The following is a 25,518-nucleotide window of genomic DNA, read 5'->3' on the forward strand; positions in this document are numbered from 1 at the left end:
CCCCGCCCCTCAGCCGCCCGGCGCCCGCCGAGACCCGCGCGCATGCGCGCAGCACGCCCTGCCAAAGGCGCAGGCGTCATCCCTTGGCGGCCATTACAGCCGAGGCAGAGGCGGCCTACTGCTCCCAGCGGGCGGGGCGGCTCTTGCCGCCCTCGGTAAGTTTCCGTTCCGTGATTGGGTGTGGGCTCCGATGGCCCCGCCCCCGGGGCGTGGGCGGGGCCTCGGCGTCCCGCCGCAGCCCGTCCGTTGCTGTGTGCCGTAGGTGTCTCGCCGGGGGAGCTTCGTTCCCGCCGCCCCGGGCTGCTGTATGGCCCTCAGCAGCGAGCACTTCGGTGCCATTCTGGGGAGAACCGTTAAAATCACCTTAAAATGTGGCGTCTTCCAGGGGGTGCTGCAGCACGTGAACCCCGACCGGAGCCTCCTCCTGCGGACAGGTCGGGGGCGGCGGCGGCGGCGGCGGCGGGCAGGGCCGCGCCGCCTCAGCTTGTGAGGGGGAGCGGGAGGGGCGCAGGCCGGCCCAGCGCCGTGAGCCCGGTCGCTGAGGGAAGGGAGCTGGCGAACGGGCGCCTGGCTCGGCGGTGGGCCCTTCGTCACCGCTGGCGTGGGAAGGCTGGCACGCCGAGCGTTCCCGCGGGTGCTTTCCGGGAGGCAAAACGGGCCCTGGGACGAATAAAACGTAAAGTAGGAGTTAGCAGCACCTGCCTGTGCTCTCAGCTGTGAGACTGCGTAGGTGTCGCAGCCCTCAATTGTGTCCTCCTCGGTGCACGCTCATCTTATGGTAACCCTCTTCTGTAGAGCAAAAGAGCTGTCACTTAAAATAACCCATTGGCTGATTTTTTTTTTCCTAGTTACTAGTACTGCCCGGTCCTATGGTCTTGCTTTGTTCTGCAGATGATAAGCTTTTACCCCAAACAGTAGAGCTTGATGTATGTCTGTATTTTCTTCCCCTCCCTCGTTTCAGTGAAGAACTTAGAAACTGGCAGAAGCGCTCCAGGAGTAAAGATGTTTTTTGGCCGTGAAATAGTCAATGGTGAGGCTTTTCTTGCTGCAGTTTGGGGCACAGGGATCATGCCCACTTTTAGTTCAGCATTTTAAATCCCATTTTTTGCTCACTCTGCTGATTTCTTCAGTTGCACATCTTCTAAAATCAGTAGGATTTAGAATTTTGTATAGATCACACAACTTTTGTTCCCCAATTATCTATCAGTGAAATAATAATAATTCCCCACTTTGTGAGGGTCTTGTGACTGTACTGCATGACAGCTTATTAGTTAAATAATGAATAAAGTCCAATAAGACCACTAATGAAAGTAACCACTCCAAAGGTAATCAGTTGAGATAAGTGTGCCCCCTGAAGGCAAGTTACATTCATTTGTGTATGTTCGTATACGTGCAAGACTTTCACTAATGCAGTCTGCTGGGAAGTTAAATTGCTTAAAGTTCTAGTTAACTTGGTTTTGCTTTTACTCACACAGGCAAAAGCATCTCTATTAAATGGTCTGTTTATCTGAGCCACTTTCTGTGATTCAGTAGTGATAAGAATATGGGATTATTTAAGAAAAACTTTTCTAGTGTATAAAGGTCCTGTGCATTTCTCTTGGCATCTGCTTTGCTTGGGGACAAGGAGCAAAGTGCTGAGGGGGAAATAGCTAGAAGGCAGCTATTTAGACCTATCAAGTGATTAACTGACTCCATTTTACCTTTTTCCTTATACCTACTTTACTGTATATGTAATAGTCTGTAATTAGTTGTAGTTCAATACTGACTTGTTTTGGTGGGATGCTAAGTCGTTAGTCTTGTTTAAATGCTGGAGTTCTGAAATACACCTCATCTAGGCTACCAATGTAAGTTATTTTATATAGATTTGTACATCAGAGTGAATTTAAAATTATTTAAACTATACTTTGAGTTAAATTTCTTTTTTTATATGTATGGCTGTGTCCTATGGTGGTTAGGATTGGTTAGTATCTCCTTTTTTTGGGAGATAACAAGCGTCAAAAAGTTGCTTGTCAGCACTACAGTATAAATTGTTTGTTTCTATTGCAGTGGAATTGCTGGATGAACCAGATTCAGGGAAGGGAACAGCAATGCTCTCTGAGTACGTTGAAATGTTTCCTTCCTTTCACGGTAGGAGAAGGGGTGGGATGCGCTTGCTAAGGGAGCCACCAGTTATATTTAGTATAATACTGAAGTTCAGACTCAGCTGTGCCAAGTTTTATTTCTCTGCTCTAAGGGGGTGAACAAGGCAGTGAGTGGAAGACTTTCACTGTGTAAAAGGTTCTTCCAAGCTATTGCTTACAATTTCTCTCTCTTGCTTCTTGCTTTTTCCTTTTTTTTTTGTTTTTTTTTCCTTCCCACTAGCGTTCCTAGGTAGAAGAATTTGCTTGGTTTGTTTTCTTGTCAGCTTGTGGTTTCAGGGAGGATTTCTATGAGCATTTCTTCTGTGGTGGAACAGTTTCAGGACAGTTGCACAGGGAAGGTTAGGTTTATACAGATGCTCTCAAAACATACGTAAATGTGACTTTGGGAAGCTGGTAAAAATATGTTTCAAACTCGTGCAGACCCATGCTCCTAGATGGCTTTGCTTTGAGTCTCATCAGAAGACCACATTTGAATAGTTTATTCTTCCTCTTAAGAGAAGTAGAATGAAGTGCCGTCTACCGAATAGTCCGTAAAATATAGTTAGAAAACACATAAAATTGTGATTAGCAGCAGTCTTCTTGCTTGCTGCTGTCTTGTCTTCTTTCTCCCTGTTGAGTAAGCCTATGTTAACACATACTTGAGTATGCTCACCTCGGTGGCAGATCCCTGTGTTTATCCGTTAAATACAATTTTAGATACAAGATTCTTCAGCTACATCTCAAGGCTGATCAGAAAGGGTTTTTTATGTTTTATTCTATTGAGATAGAGATGTACATGATTGGAGCTCTATAATCATAATGGGATGTTCTTATGTCAATATAAGGAAATTTATACTAGTAAGTCATATTTTCCAGTGAAGTATTCTTGACAGACTGTCCTGTCATAGAAATTAAGCATCTTATATGTGACACCTTTCAGTCAGGTGAATGTTTACTAACTCTTTTTTTTTTTTTCTGGTCCTTTTATATGATTTAATAACTTCTGTTTGATTATAGTAAAGTTTCAGTAGATATAACTGTTTTATGTATTGGTGAACTTGTAGAATCACCCTCCAGTTACAGTAACTAACTAGTGGATCAAATATTATTGATTCAGTGTAAAGACTTACCATGCAATTTAAATATCTGTTCTTGGGCTCAGGTCAGGTACTTCATTCTCTGTACTTTGAGCTCTTTCTTCCCTTGAAACTGTTGCTGACCTTTGCAGTAAACATGTGTTCAGGTTCTGCTTTCACCTTTCACTTTCAGAATAAATGTGAAATTTTATCTGAAATAAAGGTCCTTTTGTGCAAAATAAGCTTACTGTTGGGTAGCTTCAAGATCTTCTTTAAGAACCATGCACATTGGATTAGGAAGTTGCTTCACATGCAGCAGTTCATTGTCTGGACACAGGTAGATGGCATTGGATGAAATAATTTTCTTTATTAAAATGTCCGTGCTGGTGGAATGTGTAATGTTTTGACTTCTGTGCTATGTACGGTTGCCTTGCTTGTGCAGGTGCACTTCAGCTGTTGAAGGGAACAAACAAGTGGACACAGGACCAGCAGATTGTGGCCCATGGACTTCTTGCATTTCCCAAGAGAGACAGCTCAGAGCCTCAGATAGCTTAAAATACTCCCTCTCAGGTAATGTGGATATTAGTCAAGCAATGTAGTTAGTTTGTCTTTGTCAGACAACATCTTTCCCAGAGGCTGTGATCTCTTGCTTTGCCTGTATCAAAACAGGATGTGTTCTGAAGGAACAATGGTCACAGAAAGATAGGTACAGAGCACATTATCTGCGGATATGCTCTTTGCCTGCAGATACGTTAACAGTATCAGAAGGAAACTCATCTGCTTTCCAGAATGTTTATCCTGTAGCTCTCATCAACTGTAAAAGTGGCTGAGCAGCACAACTGATCTTTTGGAGAAACTGAAGTGCTTCAGCCAGTGAGCATTCCTCTCTGGTAATTGTTTTAATCTTATAACCGTTCCTGAAATGTATGTGGCATGATAGATAACTCAGAGCTCAATAAGACTGTTGCTCTTTGGTTCTGTGCTGCCTATCACATGCTTGCATTGATTTGGTTGTGCAGTTCCTGCTCTATACGCATATACAGGTACAGATCCAAAATGTGATCAGCTCGTTCTGTTCTCGTAGAGCCGTGACAAGAGTGCAAGACCTGTATAGGCTAAAGGAAGGTTAGCTGCATTTACCTACTTAGTGGGGAGGAAAATGAGCAAGGCTTGATATGATCTGGGAGACCCTTTAAAAATTTGTTCTTATGATCTTTCAATTGACTGTTATTTTAGAGTTTAGAGGATTGTCCTTGTGTTGTCATGGATGCATATTATTAACATTTGCATCTTACCAAAGAGAAGGGAGAATCTTTAAGAGAATCCTTCTGTACCTGTTCATTGGATGTTGTTAAGCAGGTGTTAAAAAATATTAAAATCTGGCTTAAATTCTCTTTGCCCTTTGATCACTCAGCTGTCCATGTTCTGTGGTGTCACAGTCTGTTAGTTTTGTCACAATCTTTTTCCTTCCCTGGGCAAGGCTGGGCATTAGGGTGCTTTTTTTTTTTTCCTTTATGCATCATAGTGACAAAAAGTAATGCTGCAACTCACTTTTAAACAGCCAGTTTTTCTGTCAAAAAACAGAATTTTGGGTCATGCTCTAAACTGTACACTTCTGAATCAGTCAGACAGTTCAGTAATCTGGGTATGTTCAGGAAGTAGAGGGGGAAGAACCGAACAGCTGAACCAGAAAAGTAGAGTGATTATACAACTAAAATATATACCTTGTGCAAAGTTGTGCTGGTTTTGACTGGGATAGAGTTAATTTTCTTCACAGTAGCTGCTCTGGGGCTATGTTTTGGATTTATGCTGAAAACAGTGTAGATAACACAGGGATGCTTTCATTACTGCTGAGCAGTGCTTACACAGAGCCAAGGCCTTTTCTGCTTCTCACCCCACCCCACCAGCGAGGAGGCTGGGGGGGGCACAAGAAGTTGGGAGGGGACACAGCTGGGACAGCTGACCCCAACTGACCAAAGGGATATTCCAGACCATACGATGTCATGCTCAGCATATAAAGCTGGGGGAAGAAGGAGGAAGGCAGGGCGATGTTCAGAGTGATGGCGTTTTGTCTTCCCAAGTAACCGTTAGGTGTGATGGAGCCCTGCTTTCCTGGAGATGGCTGAACACCTGCCTGCCGATGGGAAGTAGTGAATGAATTCCTTGTTTTGCTTTACTTGTGTGTGCATAAAGCTTTTGCTTTACCTATTAAACTGCTTTTATCTCAGCCCATGAGTTTTCTCACTTTTACCCTTCTGATTCTCTCCCCCATCCCACTGTGAGGGAAATGAGTGAGTGGCTGTGTGGTGCTTAGTTGCCAGCTGGAGTTAAACCATGACAAAATTCATTCAAGTTGAGGAAGCATCTAATGATTTTTTTTTTTCTGTCTTTCTTTTAGAGGAGAAGGAAGAAGAGAATGTGGAGTACACAGTTGTTGATTCTTTTCAGCAGAAATTTGGCCCAGCAGTAAGTACTAATGAAAGCTCTTATGCAGTGTATGTGACTTCTAAGCCTGTTCGTTCTAATTGTCGGTAGATCCATTAAGTGGCAGGATTGTGATCACTGCTTAGTGACATCTTATACTGGAAATCACTTTTGCAGACTGCAGTGAAATTTGAGTGATAGGTAGTAACTGGCTTCTTTAAGTCAAGTAGAAATGGTATCTCTGGTGGCATCAAAGTATATTTAAAGTGTGCATATATGCAGGGAGAGAGTGCAATGTATGTGAGTTTGTAGTGGGTGGATGTGAATCTGCATCAGTGTGTGTTGGTTGCTGCTTTCAGACTCTGTATCACCAGTATCTGAAGTGAAAGGCCAGTATCACTATTTACTGAACAATTATTTTGTTTAGGAAGGGAACAACATGAGGATTTGTTGGCATTTGGAGAGGGAATTGATTGTGTTGTTTTGTAGGTGTTTGGAACTCCAGACATGCCTGGACCTTCTTCTCTTAAATTATGTATAATAACATAAGCAGACTTGATAGAAAGGCTTTGTTTCAGAACTTGCAGCCAATGGTAGATTTATTATTAAATTTAATAGCATTTTTTAGATCCTGAATTAGACCATCAATACTGTAGGTTCTCCATGCCATTTTGTCTTGCAGTAACATCTGTTGGGATTTGGGCTGTTATTATGGTAAATATATTGCACATACAGAGGAAAAAGCTCTTCCCCCACAGGAAGAGATTTCCCTGCTTACAGAGGAATCTAACTGTTGCTTGAAAAAGAAGCTGGCTTTTTTATTTCTGTTTATGCCTTCTACTCTTGTGTTACATGTGCACTACAGGTTGCTTTATCTTAATTGTCTGAAAACTTTTTCTGTCTTTGAGAGTAACAGGTTTTTCTTTTATACCTTAGAAAATGAGTTCTCCTTTTCATCTGAAAGAAACACCTTCTTTATGTGATCTTAAAGAAGTTCCTACAACCTACTTAGGAGAATTTCTTGGGAGGAGATCAGGGGAGTTTATATTCTTTAGTTATCCATAATCTCTGCTAAACCTATCATTGATGTTTCTAGTTGTGGAATTTCCAGCTGTCTGTCTGTAACTGGACTGATACTGTGTCAGTTTCTCTTGGATCACTATATATCTGAGATTCATTGTGGTTTTGATCTGTATTTATCTTTTTAAATATGGATCATGATCAGAAAAATCGCAGTTTTACTATTTGTCCTTCTGCCTATCATTCTCTGGCACTATTTATTTTATCCCTATTTTTTTTTCATTAGGTGCTGCACCTAAAACAGCAGTGTGTTGTCAGTATAGCAGGAGACGGTGTTAATTTGTGTCGTCACGGAAAACTCTCATGGCTTGAGGTAAGAGGCAGGTATTTCCCAAAATGTGCCACTAAACAGAGGCATAACTGAGAAACATTTGGGGATTAGCCTGTGTTTAAGACTCACTCACATTACTGTTTTGGTAAGGGATATGATATTCTTCAAGACAGATCAGGTATTTCATAAAAGACCTGTTACGGAAGGAATTATGTTATTATAAGGCAATATAATAATTACTAAACTTGTATGTAATTTATACATTTGTATCTAACAATGTAACATGTTTGGCTTGCCATCTTTATATACTTGTATACAGATAGAGGTACTACACTAGTACAGCTGTTACTTATTGAAAAACTGCAAGACCTAATCACAATGACAATATAATTGAAGGAGTAAAATCCATCTAAAGATGATACAGTGTCTTAATTAGCTGTCATAGTATCAGCATCTGAAAAGGAAGGGACAGAAAGGAGAATAGCTTAATATGTTAGCATAAAATTGTCTTAGTTTATTTTTAAATAGGTTTAAAAGTGAGTGTGTCTATCCAAAGCAAAAACTTGTGTGGGAGTTCATGCTTCAAACTTAACTCGTTTATGCAGAAGTAAGTGTCCACAAAATGTTTGCTTTGGTATGGCTAAATTGCTTTCAAATAACAGCTTTTGTTAAACCATTATGAATTTGAACACAGGCAAAACCTAAATTTTATATCCTGTTTGAAATGCTAGGATGGAAAATGATGTCCTTTATTTCTTTGGTAGTGGTCTTTGACAATGAAAGGAATGTCATGGGCACAAGAATTTTGTTGGAAGTGGTTCTTTAAAAATGTCACTATAATAGGTGTAGGAATTTATTTTAAGTACTGTGCATAGGGTTTGCTCTTGCTATGTCTCAAAATGCTGTATTTAACTGCGTGTAGTAGACTACTGGGTCGTTCTTTCTAATTATTGTGAGAGTCTCTGAGCATCTCTGGAAAAAACAAGACTTGTTTATGAATTTGCGTTAAGGAAACTAAATCTGCTGTGCCCAACATAAGCCTGTACATAGGAGTTTATGGCTTGTGGGTAACAGTGCATTCTCTCCTACTTTCAAATCCTTTGTTCTCCTGTCCCTCACTCATTTTCACTGCAACTGAATTTGTTGTAGATAGCAACAAAGAGCCATATTTTTCTATTTGATATCTTCCTTCTGGGACCTCAGGCTTTCAAAAATGGATTACAAATGGTGCTGGAAGATAAAAACATCTTGAAGGTAAGGGTACAGAGTGTGTGAGGACATTTGTGGTCGCAGAGGTCGTATACATATATAATGATCTATCTGCACCAAAAAAGTTGCAGTTGGACACATATTTGTCTGACAGTTCTTTCTTGCTTCAGGTCATGCATGACTGCCGCTGGATCTCAGACTGCCTGTTTCACCAGTACGGTGTCCTTCTCTTCAATGTCTTTGATACACAGGTACCCTTCAGATATTCTGGTTGGGAACAAACGTTTCAACAAGAGAAACTTCAGCCTTGTTCAGGGCATTCTCTAAGAGAAGGTTTAACATTGCTAGAATGTGACAGTTGTTGAACCATGTAAATGTAGTGGTTTTGTTCTAGCTAAAAAGAACTAGCAGACAAGGCTGATAGTGTTATTTCGAGTCTTGTGTAGACCTATTTTAGAAGGTAGTTAATTTCTAATATTAGCAGCAAGTTTAATGTGTTTTTTTAAAGATGTATTAACTGATCTTGATTAAACTTGGCGCAACCTGAGGCCACTGTGACTTAAACAGGAGCTAGGCTGGCTTGTGCTTTGTATTCTTTGTTATACTTTCTGCCCCTTTCACAAGTGTAGAAACAGATTCACGCTACAGGTATCTTGCACTGGGAAGCACCTGCTAATAAAAGCAGTGGTGGAAGTGAGAGAACAGGCCAGGTTACCACAAAAATCTGTTTCAGCTGGTGCTGGCCCTGGTAGTTGTGGTAGTTAATCTTGTGTGACTAACAGGAGAATTAGAGCCTTTTGAGAGAGAAGAAAATAACATAATGGCTATGATCTTTCATAATGGGCATGGATATGTTACACATAGTTATGTGTGACTTGTCCTTGCCTGTATACTGACTTTTCATGTCATAGATATGACTGCCTATAGTAACTCTTCAAAGCCCTAATCTGATCTATGTAGTAAGCTGTATACAGCAGAGGTTTCTCTCAGTCCCTTTCTTATCTTTTGTCCCTAAAGATTATGTCATTCCATTACAGGTCAAATATCAGTCAGTGTTAAGTCTTGACTGCATGAAAAAGGTTGGGATGAAAATTCCCACCAGTGCTCCCAACTGTACTGTCTAGAACATGTAACCACTACAGTGGAAATAACTAATGAGAACTATCCACCATAAGGTCTAAGGTACATGGAGTTGCACTCATTGTTCTGTTGTCTTGGTATGAGCTGACATGCTTGCTTTTCTTGCACTGATAGATCTCTAGGCTTGGATTCAACTACTCTGATTCGTTGGCCTGAATCCTACTTCTAATGTAAGCAAGCTAGTGAAGTAGTCTGGTTTTGGCTACCCTGCAGGGTACCTGATATTTTGGAATTAAGCTGTCTTGTCTTCTGCTGTGTACTGCTGGAGCAAATAACTGGGAGATACCTCTGAGCAAACTCTCATAGATGCTTTTTGTGAAGCACTTCTTAGAGACAGCTTCCCAGTGTTGCTACAATTGGAACAGGCTGTGTGCAGAAGTGAGACTCTGCTTAAAAAACACAGCAATGGAATGAAGAACTCTGGTTTAGACGGGATCCCACCTGCATAATTTGAAAAGTGTTATTTATCCCAGGTTTTGGCCAGTTGCTGCAACTGTTTATTCCTTGCAATAACTAACTTAATATGATTAACACAACATGTAGAGGATGGCAGTGAAAGGTTTCTGATTTTCAATGTCTTTCCCATTGCTGTTCTTATAGTACTTAAGCATCACCTGTTGAAGTATTTCAGTGATAATGTTTGTGGAAGTCTGATACTGCTATTTCACATTGGACTGCCTTGGTGAGGGCAGGGGGGTGTCCCTGTTGGGCTATAGCAGCCTAAAAAGCTGCATAGTGAGCAGGCAGCTGACTGTTGTCAGTGCTTACATCCCTAACATGGCCTTTTGGGACACTTTTATGCTGCATCATGAGGCTAGAGCATTCTCACACTCTGAAATCCCTGCCTATTGTAAAATGTTGTTGGTTGTGTATCTGTGTACTACCAAAAGAAATAATACAATTCTTCGTAGAGGTGTGTGCTGAAAGAATAAAGAAAATTTGACAGCTTGAGACTTTCCATAAGACAGAGGTCCATGCAAGTTTTAATCGTAAAATGTACAAGTGAAGAAGTCACGGCTGCTGTCTGATTCCACAGATCAACGCACATACACTACTCTTTAGGATGCTGTAGTTTTTCTGCCCTTGAATCCAAGCCATTAGCATGCAATGACTTTGGACAAAGATTTTTCACAGTGTAAGTTAAAAAAATTGTTTTCATTGTGGGCAAGTTTATTCTATAACCTTGTTCATTCAGATTAGACTTTTTATGAATATTGATCACAAATATGCTTTCATTTTTGTTTAAATATTTAAGTCTTTTCTCTACTTGTTTGGAAAGCATTGAATTTTTTTTACTAGAAACTCTCTCCCTAACCATCTAAAAGAATGGAATATATTTCCATAGATTTGAACATCATCTTTGTTTTGACTTTGAGTATAAGTAACTGATTGCTTGAGAAGGTCTTTCCTGAGGTTCCTCTTCATCTCCATTTGGCCACTGAGAGTGAAAAGCCAGAGAAGGCTTTAGTGGTCAGAAGTACAATACAAAAGACTGTTGAGTAATAAGTGATGGAAACTTCCTTGTCACCTGGTGATTTGTGCTTATAATCCAGTGAAGGTAAGCTTTACCTGGATCTTCTCCATTTCCTTCTCTTCAGTGAACTCATCAGTTTGAATTGTTGCAGTTCCTTTCTCCAGGTATGTTTCCTGCCAGTTTTCAGCTGGTCGTTGTAGACTTCTTCGAACTGTAGCAATGTAGTCATCTTAGCAGAAATATAGGCAGTCCTAGATTCTTTGTCCTACCACAGAGTGTAGGAGGTTGGACATTCCTTAGTCCAAGATGGCTTGTTCTACTTGTGGTGCTCTAATGTTTTGCATTTTCTTCATAATACCTTTATACAGTCTTTTATTCCTTGAAAATTCAGTAAATGGATTGGCTTAGCACTTTCTTCTGGTAGGCTTAGCCAATACATGGCTTCTTTCCCAGAGAACATAGCAGTTAGCTATTTAGCTGATGCCTTAGAGGCAGCTTTAGTTATTAATAAATCATACCAGCTTGTTTGCCTTTGCTATTGGACAGGAAGAGATAGGGGTTTTTTTTCCCCCCAAAGACTTTATAGGCAAGTTAGGAATGGGAGTTTGGTTTTGGAATTTACCCTTACTATAAGAGGCCAGAAGAGGTCAGTTAAAATTCTGCAGTCACTATTGCAGGGGCTGAGCTGGTGCTGCCAACTACTGCGTGGTCTGATCTAGGTAGCACATGGGCAGTATATGGTAGAACAGTTCAAACAGTGGCTTTAACTGTAACCCTTGCAGTAAAACTGGGCTGGCCTGTAAGCTCATGGTTTTGTTGGTTGGATTGTGGATGCTTGTATTGAGTGCTGGCTCAAGGTTTTTTAGGAGAGAGCAGTAATGAGAAAAGGCCTATGAGAGGTCAGTGGGGAGTTCAGGGGACCAGAGTGGGAATCTGGGCTTTTGAGTAGCAGAGGAAGTCTGAAGGATAGGTTGTTGTAATGACAGATAGCTCAGTCTCAGATTTTGAGTGTGGATGCAGGTTTTTTATTTTTTCCTCTCCATTGCCCTGGTGAGTGGACTCTCTTCCAGGCTTCCCTTTTCTGTTGTCTTCTCTCTGTACCTGTTGCAATAGTCCCACTCATCTTTGTTTTCTCTGGTTAGGGACAAGACTCAGGGCTGTTCCTGCTCTTACTGCAAAAGGGTAAAAGGGTAAAAGGGATGAAACCAGGATGAAAAACAAGCAAACACCATGCCATGCAGTTGCTGCTGGAGGCTGTTGTTTGCTTCCCTTCTGGCTCTGTATGCTGTCAAAGACAAGTCTTACTGGCAAAATAAGGTTTTAGGCAAAAGGTTTTTGACAACTTACATATTCTTGCATCATGTTTTCCTTACATTGCATCACTATTTCAGGTTTTAGATAAAAGGCAAAAACGTAAGTATCCTGGGGAAGTAGCACTGTATGTTTACTCTCTTCTGATATTGCTCCTAACCACCTGCTGTCTGGAGGCAAGAGTACTGGGCTAGAAGGAGCCTTAGACTAATGCAACAATATAACTTATATAAGTCATTATTAAAACTTAATTTAACCTTTTATGTGACTTAACAGCTTTAAGGAGTCAGATTACTAGCTCTGCAACTGTACGCAGTCAAAACAAGGTTTAATTTGTTTGCAGCATACTTCTAATATGCATCCCCACTGTCAAACCTTCACATTCTTTGCCTTGGGTTAACAAACACTGGTCACGGCATATTGATCCCTTCCATCACAGGTTGCTGATGCTCTGCAGTTCTCCGTGGCAACAGGTGGCTTCTTTCCGCATCGTGTCTGCACGTTACAGGAGTGTTTGATGCAGCACTTGAAGATACCTTCCAAATGGGATGCCATCATGAAGTGCAGGCAGCAGATGGCTTCAGTGAGTGATTCAGTGAGGCACCTTCCAAAGATTCAATTGTGAGCTATGCTTTGCCCATCTTGAGATGTTGCTGTCAGTTTTTTTAAGAGCATGGCGCTATACAGTGGTCAAACTGCTGTCGTTAAGGTCATTTTGTAACACTGACTTGGGAGACAGATGCAAGCTCTAGTTGGCATCAGTGCTTATGCTGGTATTTCCTAATAGCTTATTTGAAATTGAGGTTTTGAAGAACCACAAAGCTTGTACAATAGAGGATATATATATAACTCGGGTAAAAAATGTTCCGGATATCTGAATATATTTGACTAATTCTGAAACCTAGTTCCAACAGAACAAGTTCATTAAAATGAATCCTGAGTCAAATAGGGAAAGAGGAAACTTTTATTGCCAGCACTATTAGAATGAAAAAATTAGAGTAGTGATTTTTTTCTCACTTGTGCAGTTCAGCGGCATTTGCCAAATCATTATTCTCTATTGTCCTTACTTTTGTTAATCTTTCAGATGGGGACAAGCAAGGGAAAAATTAATGGGCCAGGAGCTCCTAAGATCTGGGGAACGTAAGCTTGAAAAATAGAACAGACTATTTCAGTTGGAAGAGACCTACAATGATCATCTAGTCCAACTGCCTGACCAATTCAGGGCTGACCAAGTTAAAGCATGTTATTAAGGGCATTGTCCAAATGCCCCTTAAACACTGACAGGCTTGGGGCATTGACTACCTCTCTAGGAAGCCTGTTCCAGTGTTTGACCGCCCTCTTGGTAAAGAAATGCTTCCTAATGTCCAGTCTAAACCTCCCCTGGTGCAGCTTTGAACCATTCCCACATGTCCTGCCACTGGATACCAGGGAGAAGAGATCAGCACCTCCCTCTCCACTTCCCCTCCTCAGGAAGCTGTAGAGAGCAATGAGGTCGCTCCTCAGCCTCCTTTTCTCCAAACTAGACAAGCCCAAAGTCCTCAGCCGCTCCTCATAGGACATTCCTTCCAGCCCTTTCACCAGCTTTGTTGCCCTCCTCTGGACGCATTCAAGGACCTTCACATCCTTCTTAAGTTGTGGGGCCCAGAACTGCACACAGTACTCCAGGTGAGGCCGCACCAACACTGAATACAGCAGGATAATCGCCTCTTTTGACCGGCTGGTTATGCCGTGTTTGATGCATCCCAGGATGGGGTTTGCCCTCTGGGCTGCCAGGGCACCCTGCTCGCTCCTATTGAGCCTGCTGTCAACCAGCACACCCAGATCCCTTTCTTCAGGGCTGCTGTCTAGCCACTCCTCTCCTAATTTATACTTGTGCTCAGTGTTACTCCATCCTAGGTGCAGAATGCAGTGTTTCAACTTGTTAAATTTCATCCCATTAATCATAGCTCAATGGTCCAATCTATCTAGATCCCTCTGCAAGGCTTCTTGTCCCTCAAGAGAGTCAATAGCACCTCCTAGTTTGGCAACATCAGCAAACTTGCTAATGGTGCATTCAACTCCTGCATCCAGAGCGTTGATAAATATATTGAACAGAACTGGCCCTAGAATTGAACCCTGAGGAACACCACTGGTGACCGGTCACCAGCCAGGTGTAGTCCCATTCACTACAACACTTTGAGCTCTGCCCTTCAGCCAGTTGTTCACCCAGCACACCGTGAACCCGTTCATCCCACAGTTGGACCACTTGTCCAGAAAGATGCTGTGAGGGACAGTATCAAAAGCCTTACTAAAATCCAGAAAAACTACACCCACTGCCTTCCCTTCATCCACTAGGCAAGTGACTTTATCATAGAAGGGTATCAAAATAGTTAAACAAATAGTATATAAATATGCTAGTGCCAGTTGTGGCATCATTTTGCTGGGTTTTTAATCACCTGACCTTGCTATTTTTTTTTTAGGGGGGGAGACTTCCAAAGAAACTATTAAATATGGGAACTAGATACCTAATGAGACCTGACTATATAGGCAGGATTTCTTGACTGGATAGGAACAATCTCTTTCCTGCCAGAGCATTTTTTCTTCCTTCATACTGGTCTTGTAACTTCCTGAGTAAATCTGAGTGGTTTTTTACTGCCTGTTCATAGACTTAAAGTCTTTCTTGAAAACCTGGATTAAATGTTATTTGATATTGCTATAATAACTACTCAGTGAAACCTCTAATTTGAATACAGCTTTATTTTTATACAAGTTTTGGAATTCTAATAGTGTCTCTCAAAATTTCAATTTAGAGAATTCTGTGTGGTAAATCTAAGCCAAATGACAACATGCCTTCCTTGTTTACCAGACCAAACCCTCCTATTGGTCTGAAGACTAAAAGTGGAAAATGGCTGTATAATATGTAGGTAGTAAGTATACCAGTGTAAGCCACTCTATAGTGACAGTTTTGCTCAGGATATTGTGGTCATGCAGCTTAACTGGGGCTTATTTTCATGTTCTTCTGGTTCCAGTTGTGATGGCTGAAGATGTTACTATCCCCAGCTGCTTCCCTGCCTCTCTTGATGGGAGGGGTTTTTTTCCCCTTTAGATCTTTCAGCTCAGCTCTTAGGAATCCAACCTAGTTTCAGAGATGGGTGAGAGAGAACCTAGCATTAAATGCTGGAATAGGTGTGTGTTGGTTTTTGGTTTGTTTGGGGTTTTTTTGAAGAAGCAATCCCTCCTCCCAAACTCACTCTAACATCCACAGGCTTGTACACAGATGGCCTTAGAAGCTGCAAGCATTCAGTAGCACTGAAAATAGAGATCAGCATTGGGAGATAGGTTGTAAACTGCAGAAGAATGTGATGAAAAGCTTTGTTATCATTTTTGCTACTTAAATAACTGTTTTTATTTGCATTGGGATACACAGGAGAATCCTGACAGATGGTTCTTGAGACCTTTTCCAGCTCCTCTGCTTAAAGCACTTGCTCTGAAGGCTATGTACCTTCTGCTGCTCCACTCATCTCTAATGGATAACTTGATGTCTGACCTAACAACTGTAGTATGTGGTTATTTAAATGCTTATCGGACTGGGTCTGGAGATCACCTTGGGAGCACAAAGGTAGGAATATCTTTGCTTGTTTCTGTGGTTAGTGATTTGATCTAGGGCTCTAATGGATAAACTCCGGAGGACTTAGCTATAGCAGCTTCCTTTTCTGCAACTGTACACTCTACTTTATGCCACATGCTTTGTTTCCTGTGTGCAGCAGCAGAAGTGATGGTGTCTGCATCTACCTAGCTGCATTTCATGTCAGTCTATTAGCACAAATCCACCTCAAGTTAGTATTGTGGATGATGAGCTGCAGCTGTTACGGCACAGGCACAGGCACATGTGCCATCTGTTCACTCTCATCTGAGACTGAGAACCTCTGGGCTCACTAGAGGCTGTGTATGTGCAAGGGCATGAAGAGGGACAGGCAGTTGTGGAGTGTTGGTACCTGGAGCTGCCAGAGTTGCTTTGTTTTGGTAAGAGCATTTAGTCCCTAAATCTTGTTCTATTTTTCCCCTATTCTGTCACCTTTACTGCTATTTTGCATATACTGGCTGTTTCTGAGTAATGTTGTTGCTTGCTGGCCAAAGATTTTTATTTCTGTAAAAGCATCTCTGAGTTCTCTTGTCTTCTTAATTTATTCTCACCTGTGTTATCTTACAAAAAAAAAAAAAAGGTCAAGTAACACTGTTCCTCTTTGGTTACATTTGGTTACATAGAACCAGTAGTATTGCATCCCCAGACACCTTGGAGTGGCTCTTGTATGGTGGACACTTCTGTAATTGCTTGTTAATTTTTAAAGTGCGGTTGGGGGGTGGGGAATGAGATTTTTGGTTAAGGAGCTTGCCTTCCTGCACTAATGGAAACAAGAGATCCATGCAAACCAAACAAGCAGTGGTATTGGTGTGGTCTTTTCCTATCTTAATGTAAGATGTTGCAGGTATTAAATTCGGGTGAAAAATGAATAGTTAGACATCTCCATTCATCACAAAGAGACTGAACTAACATGATTAAATCCTGTTACCGCCTCATTTTTGCAGTTGTAAATGTCTTGAAATATTTATTAGGAAAAGAGAATGCAGGTCTATCTTAATGGGAGAAATTGTCTTTTTCTTTGCCCTGGTTTAACAAAGCAATCAAGCACAGATTTGAATCCTTTGGGAATTACTTAAGCGCTCAGAGCAGTAAATCCCATTATTGAGGATTTAGGAGGAGATTAGTTTAGATAACCACAAGAGGTCATAGTTGTTTCACAGATGGAAGAGAAGAGGTCATATCTGAAAACCTTTTCTTTTTAGAGGAGAGCTGCCAAAAAAAGAAGGTTGTTCATAGTTCATGATAAAAAATGAGCTTGACATCTGAATTTCCAATGTGAAATGCATGCAAAAGTAGGCATGACACAAGGGAAAAGAACAGTCTGTTAAAGTGAAGAGTACAAATGCTGTTTTGCGTTGGGCTATTTGTTTGTAGAATTTTTTTAAAGTGGTACTCAGGTTGCTGAAGCCAATCCTTTTGTAAATCCATTTATTCCATAAGATTAGCAAAGGAGTTAATCTGATCCTGAGCATTTCAAATGGCATTTTGAAGATTTATTTAATATCACATCTGATAATCATACTTCCTGCAGTTGCTTTAGAAATCTTGTCCTATGGCTAGTAGAAGTAGCCATTTTCACCATCATTTCACTGTTAATCATTTTCTGTTGTGTCTACATCTTGCAAGAAGAAACACAAATGAAAGTTGCTTCTACTTTATTTAAAATCTGCTTGCAATACATATTTAAACTCCAAATACGGAGTTTGGTTTAGTTAAATCTGGTCTGTTAATTCAGTTTCTTCACTGAGTAAGTAAACAAAGTTAATATTAAGGAAATCCTTTGCAAGTTGATGAGTTCAGCTAAATCTGTTTTGTGGAAAAAAAGAAAAAAAAAAGAAGGAAAACAAGTTGTCTTAATGCAACTTCTAGGTTTTCTGGCTGAGTCTGTATTAATTCCCTGAATCAAAAAGCCTTTATTCAAATCTGATTCTCAGAATTAAGTAATAGTCAAGATACCTACACTGCCCCCCCCCCCCCCCCCCCCATTTATTCTAGTGCCTTTTCATAGATACTTAGAAGTAAAGCTTATCCATCATTAAGGTCTGTGTTATGCCATCTGTGCACTTTGTGGAGCTACAGTTGAAACTTACCTGGAAAATGCTTTTATTGGACTATTTTACTTTTTACACTGACCAGTTACAATTTACACTCACGCTCCACCCTGGTCCCTTGATGAACAGCAGTCTGGTACAATGAACTTGACTTCACCTTGGAGCTGGTCTCCGACAACAGCAACACTGGAGTCCCTATGCTTGATGACTGTGTTCTCCACGCATGATCTGATGCAGTTCCAACACTACTTCAGCAGAAGTAATGATCTCCTTGGATTCTGAAGTAAATACCCATGCCAGGGAAACATTTTGGAAATCTGAAATATGTTACCTACTATGCTGTCTCCATGCTGGAGAACTGGAAGAGAGGCCTCTGTTGCTGAAGCAGGACTGCAGCAAAGCCAAAGACAATAAATGCTCCAGGGACATAAAGATATCTTGCACTACTTCAGCTTCTAAATTGGAAGGTGGACATAATTCCTGAGTGAGCAGGAACCATCTGTGGTACATCAAGACTTTACCTGAAAGTTGTGGGAGTGAAAGCCACTAGGCAAGAGAGTCTCCAAATTACCATGGCCTCTGATTTACAGGCACTTGGAGTAGATGATCTGATCTGGAAACTAACTTCCATCACTCCAGGTAAGGAAGCCTCTTCTAGGCTCTTCTCTGTTCTGTTTTAATTCTTGGATTGTGCTCTCTGAACAGAACCACCAGGTCTTCAGCCTTTTGACAAAGGGAAAGTTAGTTATGTAGAAATGCCTTCTGTTGTGTCTCTGGGCTACAAAGGTGTTTGAGTATGTCGTACCTGACTAGAGCAGTGAACAGAGCCACGCTTCCCTGGCCTGCTCTTGTTCCTTCTGATCTTATTGAGTGATGTCATGTCACACAGACGAATGGTTTTTTTTTTCCTTCTCCCATTCCCCCAAACTTATGACACTCCCATGTAAACTATACTTGCAAAACAAGTATACAGATACAGTTTCAATCATGAGACTTCGTTAAAAACGAAGTACTGAAGATGAATGGAATACGTAGCCACATTCTTTCCAATCTCCAGCTGTCACACGTTGAATCTCAGCTCCTGGATCAGGGTTTACAACATTGAACTTGAGCTTGGACTAGCATGGGTAGCATCCTCCTGATCTTTCTTGGGTCACTGCCATATCCAGAAGTTCATAATGCCAACAGCTTTTGTGTGTAATAACAGTATCAGGATATACTTGGTGAAAAAAATGCTTTGGCTTTCCAGTCTGAGGTTGCCTGTGAATTGAATAATGCTGAGTAATGACCAATAATGTTGAATAATGACTATTGGGGCAGCTACCTACTCTCTCCTTCTCTTGTCGAATCAGGGGGTTCAGCCTCTGGGAGCAGATCTGGACCAGACCCTGTTTTTTCTCCTCTTGGAAATAGCAGCAAGGAAAAGTGAATATGCATAATCATGGATTAAAAGCCACGCCTGTTCACTTGCCCTTATGAATCACTGCCTCCAATGAGAGTTGAGGAAAGACAAGTGTGAATAAGACTGGTGAATGTAATTGTCACCATCCTTCCTTGGGCTCTGTATGCCCAGTCTCTGCAGTCAGTTTTCCACATGCATCCCTTGTTCCTCCGTGAGAAGTTTCTGCGTGCTCTAACAGACCCCCATTAGTGGCAGAATACAAGAATCACTTTCTGGCTAAATGCACAGCTCCTACGAGGGTCAGATCATTCTTGCGGCCTTCAATGTATTCAGGAGTGCTTGATTTCAGACATGTATAATTGCATGTACCTGTGTCTAATTTTGCCTTGTTTCTTGAACATGCATAACCAATGGTGGTTTTGTTTTGTTCCAGCTTATTTTGACAGAAGCTTGTACTTTCCCTTTACTTAAGACAAGTTTTCATAAATAATGTGATGGGAACAGAGGCCATGGATAAGCGGGTAGAAATAGAGATTAATGACAGTTTATTGCTGTGAAAGCAATAAACTAGTAAGAGCAGAGCAAGCAGCATATATGTATTTCATGCAAATAGTGCGGTTGAGTCTTTGACTTGGATGTCATAATTCTCATGAGCAATTGCAGCAGTCACTGGCGGTAGTCCTGTTTTCACCTGAGGTTTCAGCCATCTTTTCTTCCCCTTGATCTTTCAGATGTTTTGCTGGAAATGGCAAAGAAACAGAGTTCTTATGGTCAGCCAGTGGGCAGCCCTTCCAGCAAGACTTCAACCTTGCTTCTGGACAGCCAAACACATTCTTTTGTCATTTGATAGCTGTTTCGCCAGTTAACAGAAGATGTACTGAGGAGCTGGCCCATGAGCTGGTATGCCAGGTGGGAGACATGCTGTCAAGGTGGCAGGATGCAACTTCATGGATTAGAGCTTCCTTCAGGAAAGACTTGCAGAAAAGATGGGTGTCATGCATCCTAGCAGTTGCTAGCAACAGTAAAGTATTGCCAGTGGTCCACAGCAGCCAAAAATGATAATGCAATATCCTTGTTGATGTAGTACTGGGAGAAGAGAACGAAGAAGAAAATGGAGGAAAAAAGAAAAAGAAAAAAAAAGGAAACAAAAGGGAAGGCATCTCATTGATCCTGACAGTTTGGGAAATGTATGTTGACACTCTCTGTGGTTTCTTGTGTCATCACCTGCAAGTAGTAGTTGGAGTCTTCTCAACTACTCCCTTAGGAGGGAGTGGACACTCCCTCCTAAGCAACTGACTTTTTACACACAAACCAGATGCAAACCAGTAACGTCTGATCCCCAGCACTTCATTATCAAACCCCTCAACTTCCCTCTTCAGCATCTTCTCAAACTGATAATCTTCCTTACCGGTGAGGGGGAGAACTCAACGCAAACTTCCCACCCTGAAGGTCTCTGCAGTTTCCTGCTTTTTCAGCAATAACTGTCTACCAGGAGTAATTGTTCTTCTTGTGGATGCAGACATCAAGTAAAATGGGTTTCTATGCCTGCTCTGTCACTAGAAAAGAGCTAGTAAAGGAGCTCTATGTGCTAAATTTCTAACTCTCCTTGTAGATTCATATAGTGTGTTGTTAGGTACTTGCAAATGCAGCTGCATTCTCATGTTTAGGACTTAAAATTCAAAGAAGCAAATGCAGCCTGGGAACCCATCACTGTAAAGAAGCAAATGTTCTCCTAGAAGTGCAGTGTTTTCTTGTTTAAGTGGTGACAGTTCACAAGGAGAGCTCTGGTACCATAGGGGAGTTGCACATCCCTGTGCAGCAGAGTTGATTTCCCGATTCGCTCAAGGTAAAGCTGCAGTAGATAGGGTGCAGTGCAGTATATAATACCAGATAACACATACATGACATGTGACGGCAGAAACTCTGTTCTCTGTCTAAATATAACTGCATGCCTGAACCAGAAGTTTTCCTAATTGGCAGGTGAGTTGGGACTGCACGCAATGCATATTAATCTTTATGAACATACAGCCTGGATTTTCATGCAACTTAGCTTTAAATGGTTTAGGGCGTGGATTACCTGTCACTGTAGGATCTGTAGCAGTTAGGAAGCTGGATGTACATTCTTCTGGTTAAACAGAACTGAAGGTGGGGTGTTTCAAGTAAGTGCTTGCTCTGCTTTTTTTCTTTAATCCTGTCTGAATTATTTAGCCTTCCTCTGGATCTGTGCAAACTTCTAGACATAGGTTTGTGAGGCATGGCTTCCCCTTACAAATGCTCTGGTAACTCTTTTCCAGTGCATCGCATCTGTATATCCACTCATTCTGTTCCTAGTGTTTCTACCAGTATGCTCACACAGACATCTGACTTGCCAGCATGTTGCCTCCTGTATCTTTCCTGGAACCTTTAAACATTTACCATCTTCCAACCCCTGGGTATCAAGGCAGGTTTTAAGCAAGATACTATAGTTGCTAGTTCAGCTTTTTCATTTTCCGCTGTTCAGGAATTCGGGGTGAAATCCACCTTGCTGTTTGTATTTCAAGTATTGGTATTAAGTATTTATGGGACAACCTGAAACAGATTCTGGGTACATAATGAATGTTTTTGATACGGGAATCTCCACTTTTTTTCATTCTGAATGTAGAAGAGAAAAAAATTTGGGTTTTACCATGCTGCTTCTATATTCTGATCATCACTTAGCCCTGCAGCATGGTTGACATTTTGTGCTCCTCTGATGTTTACAGAAATTTTTTTAATAGTTCTGTTATATTTTTGTTAAATATTAATAAAATTATTCTGGCCTGCCCTTCGTTTTTTCTGTAACTTCATCCTTACTATTTTCTTCACTTAGATGTGGCTTTGCTTTCCTGAAGGATGCTTACTTCATTGTCTCCATTCCCCTAACCTGTAGTCCTGCCAATTTCCTTTCACTCTTTCTGTGATCTTTTGCTGTTAAGTAATGTTTACTCTATACTGCTTATATGTTGTCTTGAAGTTGTCTCCATGCTACCTGCTAGGACTGAATTGCTTGTCTGCCTCTTACTACTTTTTATCAAGCTTCCTTATTTGTGCAATTTCCCTTTCTACAGCTGAACGCAACCATGGATTTTTTTTGTTGTTCCTAGAGAGATGGTGAGCATTGCAGTCCTTGTTAAGAAGCAGATCCTTGAATGTAGTATTTTCAGCAACGTCCCATGCAGTTCTTAGGACCAAATCAAGGAGTGTATCTTCTTTCCCGTACTTCCTAAGCAGCTGTTTCATTGATTTGTTAACTATGTTGGCTTTTTCTACATAAGGTTTTTCTTTACCCATAGGATAGAATACCATGGTTTTGAATGAAAAGCTGGGAAAGCTGCCTTTGCAGCAGCTCCTACAAGCAAACATGAACTGGTTATGCCTCTTTGGGGGGTTTACAAGAACTTCATAGTGCAAAAGGTTTCTCAGGAGACATCTAAAACCCGTATGTGAAGTATTACATCTTGAAGATCTTCATAATAAAGGAGTAAACAATAAATTCAAGTCTAGTATTTTTCCCTTTGGGTTGCCTTTAAAAGAAAGAGCATGGGGGGACTTTTTTCCGCTGAAGTATTGTTTGTGTAAGCAGGTAGTCAATACATTCCACAGAACTAATGAGAGACGATTGTTCTGTTCTATTGGCTAATTACAGAGGGAGCTCTTACCTGGTACTAACAAAAGTAGAGCATTCATATGCATATGTATTGATCTGATTTCTTTTCTGTTTCTTTTCTTTTTTCCTTATCAGCCCACTTGCATGGAGCTGCCAGAGGAGCTGCGTCAGCTGGCAGACATCCAGAAGCTACGAAGGGAGAAAGCAATAAAAGACTACAGAATGAATGAGGATGGTCTTTTGATCAGACCAGCCATGGAATTAAAAGAGAGAAACGATCCAGAGAAGGATGGAAACTACAGAGATGATGGGGATTGCTTTCCCACAAATAAAGCTGTGTCTCAAATTACATCCTTCTACAATCAGGATGTACTTTGTCAAGAAAAGCTTGAAAATCAAAATGAAGTGGTAAATCTGTGGAAGAACCTTAAACTGACCTCAAGCTGACTGGATGAATCTAATTTCTGATACAGGTGACTTGATGAGCTTAGACTGGGTATTTGAAGACATCCAAATGAAAAAAGGGGCTATTCCCCATGCAGAAGTGTCAAACAAAAGCTCCTTTCTTTACAAGGACAGGTAAACCCATTGCTGAATGGAAAGAACGATGGGCTTTCTTTGGAAGGAAATTCCTTCTTTGTCTGATTGTTCTTCTCGAGGTCTATTTTTGAGATCCATTTTTTTTCAAGAGCTATTTTTGATTTCAAAACAGTCACTTTTGTTTTTCTTGCATTGTTACCAGACCAGCGTCTTAAACTGTATTGGTTCTTTTGTTACCTGTTGCAGGTATGTAAAACTCTCATTCAATCCAGATATGTAAACAGGGGAGCTTATAAGATGCCTTTTCATTGAGATTAGAAAGGGTTTGCTTGGAAAAATTTGAAAACCTTTTGGCCAACCCACGTGGGCTTGGTTTATATAAGGATAAGTCTCTTGGCATAGCTATACAACAGTCTTTCATAGGAGAGTGAAAAAGATCACACCCTAATGAATCGCTATGCTGGCAAAAACAGCAAAGAGGTGTACAGATAAAAAGGACTTTTCTGCCAAGTCAGAGTTATTTTAGGCTAACTGAGAAAAGAAGCTTTCTGCTGAAAGTTGCACGCCACCGTTGTTTGTCAGCACTGCTGTTTCAAACTCGTGTAGATAAGGCTGTGACACTAATGTGGTGTGCATATAGACAGGTGTGTATAAAGGGGAGGAAAAAACAGTTAGTTTAAAAGATGTATAGCATTCTCCCCCCCCCCCCCAAGCAAAATAAGATATAAAGGCAAAACCAGTTTATTTCCAGTATACTTGCTTTGGCTGGTGTTCACTAAAAGTAAAGCCCCTCCAACTGATAGTACTACTCTACCACATGACAAAATTAACGTACGACATGCCTGAGTCTTGGAACATTTTTTTGGCCTATGGCTATATTTGACTTGCAAGCACAGGACTGTTGAAAATTCCTTGCTTTTGAAATACATAAAAAATATCGCATGTTTTGCCATTCAAATGCTTCAGACAGGGTGGGGAGCACCTTAAGCATAAGGAAGGTTTTGTTCTCAGGGTTGTGGCTATGAGTATCAGTGAACGCTGATGAACAACATGAAATAGGGAAGAATGGAAGAGGTAACGGTCACTGTCCCAACCAGACTGCAGCCTAAGAACAATCTGGGCATTGGGCTGCAAATGTGTTAAGAGTAATGATGTCAGGTTGCAAGGGACATGACGTCTGCATGTGAGTACATACCTGTTTGAGCCATTTTTCTTTGGATGTAAATTGGTGTGACTAGATGCTTATGATGCATCTGTGTGCATTTCTTTTAAATATTGTTAGGGGAAATGTGTTTTGGTGTTTGTTTGGTTTTTTCTCTCTATGAAGAGTACTAGACCAGCAGTATTTAAATAGGTCTCTTCTTTGAAACTATAGATAGGACTTGCTCACTTCTGGGAGTGGCAGAAAAATCAGCAGAAAAATTTCCAAGGCTTGCTCTTTGTCAGTACATTTTTTTTTAACCCCTTAACAGTATTCTGTAATTAAACTGAAGAGTTCCTTTGTCTCAGTTCACTTTAGAAAAATAAAGCGGGCTTGAAACAAGTTTGTCCTACAACTTTTTATTTGGAAATTGAGTCCGTGTTTCATTTGGTCTGCTAGGAGATGCTGGCAGTGGACTGGGCCCCTCTCCAGCACTGGAACTCACATCATTCATCCGGAGCAAGATTCTTCCAAGCAGTGATGCGTTATCACACATCAGTGAGGTACGGTGTGGAACATGCAGGCTCTTCCGAGCCAGAGATGGCTCAAGAGCACTTACATTATATTTCCACAACTGAAATCATCTGGGTCCATCCAGTCCTATTAGGAGAGGGAGAGAGAAAATGACCTTATATCAGGTAACGGAAGGAGGTGGGGAAGAGGAGGTAGGATGTGAAGCCTTCAAGTCTGGGATGTAGAACAGTGGTCGAGTGTCTCTGTGCAGGATACAAAGTAATTGCTAAAGGCACCCTTCTCATTAACAGGCTGAGCTGCATTCTCAGCCTCTTCTGAGAAGTAAATCTCTGGCTGGAACTGTACTGTAATGGAGTGAGGATTTTCAGACGGGGACTTGACAGTGTAACTGCATCCATGCCCCTACGTTGCTTTAAGTCGCAAAACCTTCCTGGGTAAGCATGGCTGCAGCTTTACCCTGTTCTCTTTTGGGAACAGCATAAAGAAAAGAAACAGATT

The 25,518-nt window shown here is 41.2% G+C and overlaps 1 protein-coding gene across 8 annotated transcripts; it reads left to right on the top strand.

Annotated features, from left to right (window-relative positions):
• Window positions 1-100: 100 nt before the first annotated feature.
• On the top strand, window positions 101-24,888 carry EXD1 (exonuclease 3'-5' domain containing 1). Of its 8 annotated transcripts, none has more exons than XM_041128179.1 (12): window positions 101-155; window positions 263-434; window positions 962-1,030; window positions 2,047-2,098; window positions 3,639-3,766; window positions 5,595-5,662; window positions 6,927-7,013; window positions 8,121-8,225; window positions 8,351-8,431; window positions 12,545-12,700; window positions 15,512-15,703; window positions 22,941-24,888. In XM_041128179.1, the coding sequence occupies exons 2-12, from the start codon at window positions 308-310 to the stop codon at window positions 23,250-23,252; spliced, it is 1,377 nt and encodes a 458-aa protein (XP_040984113.1). In that variant the 5' UTR covers window positions 101-155; window positions 263-307; the 3' UTR covers window positions 23,253-24,888. The 8 variants fall into 8 exon arrangements, 7 of the variants coding, with proteins under 7 accessions (XP_040984113.1, XP_029890581.1, XP_040984120.1 ...); XR_003926261.2 differs by lacking the exon at window positions 101-155 and adding an exon at window positions 17,908-18,417 and having other exon boundaries at window positions 207-434; window positions 22,941-23,087; XM_030034721.2 differs by lacking the exon at window positions 101-155 and adding an exon at window positions 22,029-22,133 and having other exon boundaries at window positions 207-434; window positions 22,941-23,029.
• The last annotated feature ends 630 nt before the right edge of the window (window positions 24,889-25,518 follow it).

This window comes from Aquila chrysaetos, chromosome 2 (assembly GCF_900496995.4).
Source record: "Aquila chrysaetos chrysaetos chromosome 2, bAquChr1.4, whole genome shotgun sequence".
Classification (NCBI taxonomy): Eukaryota; Metazoa; Chordata; class Aves; order Accipitriformes; family Accipitridae; genus Aquila; species Aquila chrysaetos.